This window comes from Scaptodrosophila lebanonensis, unplaced genomic scaffold, assembly GCF_003285725.1.
Source record: "Scaptodrosophila lebanonensis strain 11010-0011.00,11010-0021.00 unplaced genomic scaffold, SlebRS2 tig00001415-arrow-pilon, whole genome shotgun sequence".
Lineage (NCBI taxonomy): Eukaryota > Metazoa > Arthropoda > Insecta > Diptera > Drosophilidae > Scaptodrosophila > Scaptodrosophila lebanonensis.
In genome coordinates, this window is record NW_022060742.1 from 9812485 (window position 1) to 9820882 (window position 8398).

The window sequence follows — 8398 nt, forward strand, 5'->3', positions numbered from 1 at the left end:
ACCCTTTCTGTGACGAAACCAATACTATCTGAAATGTAATAAACTTGGTGTTCTCCTATTGGTCAGAACACATATTTGGTTTGATAGAGATTAGTGAGTTTTCTAGACATTTTTTGGGTTGGTTTTTGTTTAGCGGATTTTGTAGCTCTAACTATTTTCTAGCCATTCTTTCAATATAAATTTACATTAGCCAACAATTGATGAATAATAAAGGCTTCCTTCACCGATCTAAAAAAAATGAGCTTAAATTTAATCATTCCAATACATCCATTAAGTTTTACTTTGTTTTTTCTAAGTTTGGATTATTTAAATTTTGAAACGTTCTTTTTTTTTCCAGGGCAGTGAAAGTTTTAGAGTACTCACAAAATGGTCAAACTCGGCCACATTATCTTTTTGGCCGAATTTCTGGTAAGACAAATGTACAATTATATGTAAAGGAACGATCAATTATATAACACTCTTTAATATTCTTAGGTCATTGCGGCAGGTGTGGAGTCGATCAGTGACAATGCCTTTAATGCCATTGATCTCTACACCCAAGAAACTGAAGATGATTCCAATAGAGTAGCTCGAGAAAGCTATTCTCCAATTGGAAATATTGAGAAAATTGATGTAAAATGTGATAAAGTGAATGGCATGCAAGTTGAAATTCAATTCACAGACGATTTCAATGGAGTAATATATAGCCAGGGTTATTTTAATGATCCCAACTGCAAGTAAGTGTACATACAGTATTTAAAAAAATCAAATGCTTGCATATTTAACCTGCACCTTTCGTTTTTTTTAAAGCTATGTACAGGCCGGTAGCAATAATCGAAACTTCATATTCAATGTTCCTTTTGATGGCTGTGGCAGTAAACCCTCCTGTTCCCTATGTGCATCATATGATAATATTCTTATTATTCAAAGTGACGAGAATGTACAGGGAGGATCGGACGCTGCCCGCAAAATAACATGTAGTCGGGGAGATGAGCAGGAAAAGACGGTATATTTTAAGCCATTTGTGGTCGATATGCTGGAGGTGATATCGGTTGAGACGCCCAGCGGTCCCGTAGAGTGTTGGATGGAAATTGGAACCGGAATCCCTCCCAATATACGCCCAATTAACTATACGTTAACATTGGGTGCGGATATTACCTTTACGATCAATGTGAAGCATTTATCTCAGATTTGGGACATAAATATTCTACAGTGCTATGCATCCGACAATGAAAACTTTGATGCCCGAAACACCAAGAAGTTACAGCTTTCAGATAAAAGAGGTTGCTCATTGAAAAAGAATATATTTGGAGAATGGAAAAAATTAGTATCTGAATCCAGCCGAACGTCGACATATTATAACACGCTAAAGGCATTTAAGTTTCCTGATCGTTCTCAAGTATATTTGAAATGTGATATTGAGCTTTGCAATGGTGCATGCGATAGACAATATAGTTGTGATAAAAATATTTTAACTGAATGTCCTTTGGGGTCATCAGATCCCATTTGCCAGAATAAATCACCTATAACTCCAACAAAAACGATACCAACAACCAAATGTTTCCCTGGATCGGCGAATCCAGAGTGCGAATCGTCTCCAATAACTACCCGAATACCTGAAACGGCAACTAAACAAAGATGTTACCCTGGCTCACCAGATCCAAGATGTTCAAAAATTCCAATTACTCCATCGCGGAGATGCGTAGAAGGCTCCACAGATCCGGAATGTCAACCAGCCACTTATCTCCCACCAACAACGACCGTTCGAATTCCTGTTATTACACCCAAACAACTGTGTTATCCAGGATCCACAGATGCTCGTTGTCCACAGGAACCGAAAACAACACCTCAGCCTAGATGCTATCCTGGTTCAACTGACCCTGCATGCCAAGCAGTCACTATTTCTCCGCCAATAACAACGCGAGTGCCAACCAAACCAAAATGTTACCTAGGTTCCAAAGATCCTAGTTGTCGGCAAGAACCTAGGACTACAGATAAGCCGAGGTGTTATCCTGGTTCAACCGATCCTGACTGCGAACCAGCAACCTACATACCCCCAGTTACAACTCGAGTTCCAATAACAAGTTCTAAACCAAGATGCTACCCAGGATCCACGGATCCTCGATGCCCACAAAAACCCATAACAACTTTGGAACCCAAATGCTATCCGGGATCGAATGATGTAGAATGTCTTAATTGCTTCCCTGGTTCACCCGATCCGAGATGCCCTCAAATTCCAACAACTCGAAAGCAAGGATGTTTTGAAGGTTCTACTGATCCTAAATGTCAGCCAGCCACTTATCTGCCACCAACAACGACCGCGAGGATTCCTGTTACAAAGCCTAGATGCTATCCTGGATCAACTGATCCCGATTGCCAACCAGCAACAACTTCCCGGCCACCCATAACACGGTTGCCAACTAAACGGAGATGTTATCCAGGCTCTACTGATCCGCAATGTCCGCAAGACCAGAAAACAACAGCTACACCGCGATGCTACCCAGGCTCAACGGATCTTCGTTGTCGTCAAGAACCAAAAACAAACCCTCAGCCAAGGTGTTACCCTGGATCAACCGATCCTGATTGCCAACCAGCCACTTATTTGCCACCGACTACAACACGAGTTCCAATAACTACTACTAAGCCAAGATGTTATCCAGGATCCACCGATCCTCGATGTCCACAGAAACCAAGATGCTATCCTGGTTCACCCGATCCAGATTGCCAACCAGCCACTTATTTACCCCCAACTACAACACGAGTTCCAATAACTACTACTAAGCAAAGATGTTATCCAGGCTCCACAGATCCCAGATGTCCACAAGAACCTCGGACAACACCTAAGCCAAGATGTTATCCAGGATCTTCAGACCCCCTTTGCCCACAGCAACCGAAGTCAACTCCCAAACCAAAATGTTATCCAGGTTCAACCGATCCTGACTGCCAACCAGCAACTTATTTGCCCCCAACTACAACACGAGTTCCAATAACTACTACTAAGCCAAGATGTTATCCAGGCTCCACAGATCCCAGATGTCCACAAGAACCTCGGACAACACCTAAACCAAGATGTTATCCAGGATCTTCAGATCCTCTTTGCCCACAGCAACCGAAGTCAACTCCCAAACCCAGATGCTATCCTGGTTCCACCGATCCTGACTGCCAACCAGCAACTTATTTGCCACCGACTACAACACGAGTTCCAATAACTACTACTAAGGCAAGATGTTATCCAGGCTCCACAGATCCCAGATGTCCACAAGTACCTAACACAACAAGTAAACCAAGATGTTATCCAGGGTCCACTGATTCTCGTTGTCCACAGGAGCCAAAGACAACTCTGAAACCAAGATGTTATCCGGGATCGAATGATGTAGAATGTCTTAATTGTTTCCCAGGCTCACCAGACCCGAGATGTCCTAAGATTCCAACCACTCCAAAACCGGGATGTTTTGAAGGTTCTACAGATCCAAAATGCCAGCCAGCAACTTATCTGCCACCAACAACGACCGCTAGAATTCCAATTACAACAGCAAAACAATTATGTTATCCAGGATCCACAGACCCTCGTTGCCCACAGCAACCGAAAACAACACCTCAGCCAAAATGCTATCCCGGTTCAAATGATCCAGATTGTCAACCACCGACTTACATACCGCCAACCACAACAAGAATTCCAATAACTACTACTAAGCCAAGATGTTATCCAGGCTCCACAGATCCCAGATGTCCACAAGAACCTCGGACAACACCTAAGCCAAGATGTTACCCAGGATCTTCAGATCCCCTTTGTCCACAGCAACCAAAATCAACTCCCAAACCAAGATGTTCTCCTGGTTCCACTGATCCTGGCTGCCAACCAGCCACTTATTTGCCCCCAACTACAACACGAGTTCCAATAACTACTACCAAGCCAAGATGTTATCCAGGCTCCACAGATCCCAGATGTCCACAACAACCTCGGACAACACCTAAGCCAAGATGTTATCCAGGATCTTCAGATCCTCTTTGCCCACAACAACCAAAATCAACTCCCAAACCCAGATGCTATCCTGGTTCCACCGATCCTGACTGCCAACCAGCAACTTATTTGCCACCGACTACAACACGAGTTCCAATAACTACTACTAAGGCAAGATGTTATCCAGGCTCCACAGATCCCAGATGTCCACAAGAACCTCGGACAACACCTAAGCCAAGATGTTATCCAGGATCTTCAGACCCCCTTTGCCCACAGCAACCGAAGTCAACTTCCAAACCCAGATGCTATCCTGGTTCCACCGATCCTGACTGCCAACCAGCAACTTATTTGCCACCGACTACAACACGAGTTCCAATAACTACTACTAAGGCAAGATGTTATCCAGGCTCCACAGATCCCAGATGTCCACAAGAACCTCGGACAACACCTAAGCCAAGATGTTATCCAGGATCTTCAGACCCCCTTTGCCCACAGCAACCGAAGTCAACTCCCAAACCCAGATGCTATCCTGGTTCCACCGATCCTGACTGCCAACCAGCAACTTATTTGCCACCGACTACAACACGAGTTCCAATAACTACTACTAAGGCAAGATGTTATCCAGGCTCCACAGATCCCAGATGTCCACAAGTACCTAACACAACAAGTAAACCAAGATGTTATCCAGGATCCTCAGATCCCCTGTGTACACAAATTCCCATAACGACTCCTGAGCCAAAGTGCTATCCGGGATCGAATGATGTAGAATGTTTAAATTGTTTCCCTGGGTCACCAGATCCACGTTGTCCGAAAATTCCAACCACCCCAAAACCGGGATGTTTTGAAGGTTCTAATGATCCCAAGTGTCAGCCAGCAACTTACCTTCCACCAACAACAACAGCTAGAACCCCACTTACGACATCTAAGGAATTATGCTACCCAGGTTCCACAGATCCTCTTTGTTCTCAAAAACCAAAGACAACTCCCAAACCAAGATGTTATCCGGGTTCGAGAGATCCTGAGTGTCAACCAGCCACGACACGTGCTCCAGTAACTACCGCCAAACCAAGATGCTATCCTGGCTCGACAGATCCCAGATGTCCACAAGAACCTCAGACAACACCTAAGCCAAGATGTTATCCAGGATCTTCAGATCCTCTTTGCCCACAACAACCAAAATCAACTCCCAAACCCAGATGTTATCCTGGTTCAACCGATCCTGATTGCCAACCAGCCACTTATTTGCCCCCAACTACAACACGAGTTCCAATAACTACTACCAAGCCAAGATGTTATCCAGGCTCCACAGATCCCAGATGTCCACAAGAACCTCAGACAACACCCAAGCCAAGATGTTATCCAGGATCTTCAGATCCTCTTTGCCCACAACAACCAAAATCAACTCCCAAACCAAGATGTTATCCTGGTTCCACTGATCCTGGCTGCCAACCAGCCACTTATTTGCCCCCAACTACAACACGAGTTCCAGTAACTACCACTAAGCCAAGATGTTATCCTGGCTCGACAGATCCCAGATGTCCACAAGAACCTCAGACAACACCTAAGCCAAGATGTTATCCAGGATCTTCAGATCCTCTTTGCCCACAACAACCAAAATCAACTCCCAAACCCAGATGTTATCCTGGTTCAACCGATCCTGATTGCCAACCAGCCACTTATTTGCCCCCAACTACAACACGAGTTCCAATAACTACTACCAAGCCAAGATGTTATCCAGGCTCCACAGATCCCAGATGTCCACAAGAACCTCGGACAACACCTAAACCAAGATGTTACCCAGGATCTTCAGATCCCCTTTGTCCACAGCAGCCAAAATCAACTCCCAAACCAAGATGTTCTCCTGGTTCCACTGATCCTGGCTGCCAACCAGCCACTTATTTGCCCCCAACTACAACACGAGTTCCAATAACTACTACCAAGCCAAGATGTTATCCAGGCTCCACAGATCCCAGATGTCCACAAGAACCTCAGACAACACCCAAGCCAAGATGTTATCCAGGATCTTCAGATCCTCTTTGCCCACAACAACCAAAATCAACTCCCAAACCAAGATGTTATCCTGGTTCCACCGATCCTGACTGCCAACCAGCAACTTATTTGCCACCGACCACAACACGAGTTCCAATAACTACTACTAAGGCAAGATGTTATCCAGGCTCCACAGATCCCAGATGTCCACAAGAACCTCGGACAACACCTAAGCCAAGATGTTATCCAGGATCCTCAGATCCCCTGTGTACACAAATTCCCAAAACGACTCCTGAGCCAAAGTGCTATCCGGGATCGAATGATGTAGAATGTTTAAATTGTTTCCCTGGGTCACCAGATCCACGTTGTCCGAAAATTCCAACCACCCCAAAACCGGGATGTTTTGAAGGTTCTAATGATCCCAAGTGTCAGCCAGCAACTTACCTTCCACCAACAACAACAGCTAGAACTCCACTTACGACATCTAAGGAATTATGCTACCCAGGATCCAGAGATCCCCTTTGTTCTCAAAAACCAAAGTCAACATCCAAACCAAAATGTTATCCCGGTTCAAGAGATCCTGAATGTCAGCCAGCCACGACACGTGCTCCAGTAACTACCGCCAAACCAAGATGTTATCCTGGCTCGACAGATCCCAGATGTCCACAAGAACCTCGGACAACACCTAAACCAAGATGTTACCCAGGATCTTCAGATCCCCTTTGTCCACAGCAACCAAAATCAACTCCCAAACCAAGATGTTATCCTGGTTCCACCGATCCTGACTGCCAACCAGCAACTTATTTGCCACCGACCACAACACGAGTTCCAATAACTACTACTAAGGCAAGATGTTATCCAGGCTCCACAGATCCCAGATGTCCACAAGAACCTCAGACAACACCCAAGCCAAGATGTTATCCAGGATCTTCAGATCCTCTTTGCCCACAACAACCAAAATCAACTCCCAAACCAAGATGTTATCCTGGTTCCACCGATCCTGACTGCCAACCAGCAACTTATTTGCCACCGACCACAACACGAGTTCCAATAACTACTACTAAGGCAAGATGTTATCCAGGCTCCACAGATCCCAGATGTCCACAAGAACCTCGGACAACACCTAAGCCAAGATGTTATCCAGGATCCTCAGATCCCCTGTGTACACAAATTCCCAAAACGACTCCTGAGCCAAAGTGCTATCCGGGATCGAATGATGTAGAATGTTTAAATTGTTTCCCTGGGTCACCAGATCCACGTTGTCCGAAAATTCCAACCACCCCAAAACCGGGATGTTTTGAAGGTTCTAATGATCCCAAGTGTCAGCCAGCAACTTACCTTCCACCAACAACAACAGCTAGAACCCCACTTACGATATCTAAGGAATTATGCTACCCAGGTTCCACAGATCCTCTTTGTTCTCAAAAACCAAAGACAACTCCCAAACCAAGATGTTATCCGGGTTCGAGAGATCCTGAGTGTCAACCAGCCACGACGCGTGCTCCAGTAACTACCACTAAGCCAAGATGTTATCCTGGCTCGACAGATCCCAGATGTCCACAAGAACCTCAGACAACACCTAAGCCAAGATGTTATCCAGGTTCAACCGATCCTGACTGCCAACCAGCAACTTATTTGCCGCCTACAACTACAAGAAATCCAATTATTACTACTAAGTCGAAATGTTACCCAGGCTCCTCAGATGCAAGTTGTTCAGTGCAGTCTAAAACTACTCTGAAGCCGAGATGTCAGTTCGGATCAACTGATCCTGACTGCCGACCTGCCACGTACTTGCCACCAACTTCAACATCTTCTTCAGTACGCTGTTACCCTGGCTCCTCTGATCCACTATGCTCTCAAAATTTGATTACCACAACACTCCCACCTAATACAACACCAGTGTATTGTTACCCTGGTTCTATTGATCCCCGTTGTCCCGATAGTGGTTACAAGGGCACCAGCCGAGTTCCAGCTACATATTTGCCACCTTTAAGTGATCCTGGATATGACAGGACAATAAGAGACGCGAAGAGTTTGTTTTTCAAAGAGATAAACCAGCTGGCATACACGAACAACAATGTGTTTGAACTAGAAGATGATGACGACAGTGATAGAAGGAGAAGTAAACGTGATTTGCATGACTTAAGCCCGTTGGCAATCAATGAAAACAATGAGGATCTGCTATCAAGAAGAATTATGAAGCGCGAGTTTAATGATCGCCCAACGGAGAAAGAGGTAATCTCCCTAACAGTGGGTGTGCGAACGGCGATCACGGTTAAATAGTCAGATGGCTGGCAACCTTTGGCCAATATTACTCCCTAAAAACTTTGTAACATAAAAACTAATGTATATTCGCATAAGCGTGAAAATATATGTATTATATTTAGATTTAGGTAATGTAAGTTCAATACTCATGATGTTTTTACTACAAAGTGAATATCTGTGTATTAAACCCAGTTGTTCGTTATT

The 8398-nt window shown here is 44.7% G+C and overlaps 1 protein-coding gene across 1 annotated transcript; it reads left to right on the forward strand.

The window, feature by feature from the left end:
- Positions 1 to 366: 366 nt before the first annotated feature.
- LOC115632780 (mucin-2) lies at positions 367 to 8388 on the forward strand. The gene is made up of 6 exons (XM_030530030.1): positions 367 to 408; positions 475 to 716; positions 790 to 1493; positions 1809 to 2050; positions 2231 to 4702; positions 4811 to 8388. The coding sequence occupies exons 1-6, from the start codon at positions 367 to 369 to the stop codon at positions 8210 to 8212; spliced, it is 7104 nt and encodes a 2367-aa protein (XP_030385890.1). The 3' UTR covers positions 8213 to 8388.
- The last annotated feature ends 10 nt before the right edge of the window (positions 8389 to 8398 follow it).

Coding starts and splice junctions, on each gene's coding strand:
- LOC115632780 (XM_030530030.1), top strand. CDS start 367: ATGGTCAAACTCGGCCACATTATCTTTTTGGCCGAATTTCTG. Junction 1,494..1,808: donor ATCAGATCCCATTTGCCAGA/ATAAATCACCTA, acceptor CTCGTTGTCCAC/AGGAACCGAAAACAACACCT. Junction 4,703..4,810: donor GCTATCCGGGATCGAATGAT/GTAGAATGTTTA, acceptor CCCAAGTGTCAG/CCAGCAACTTACCTTCCACC.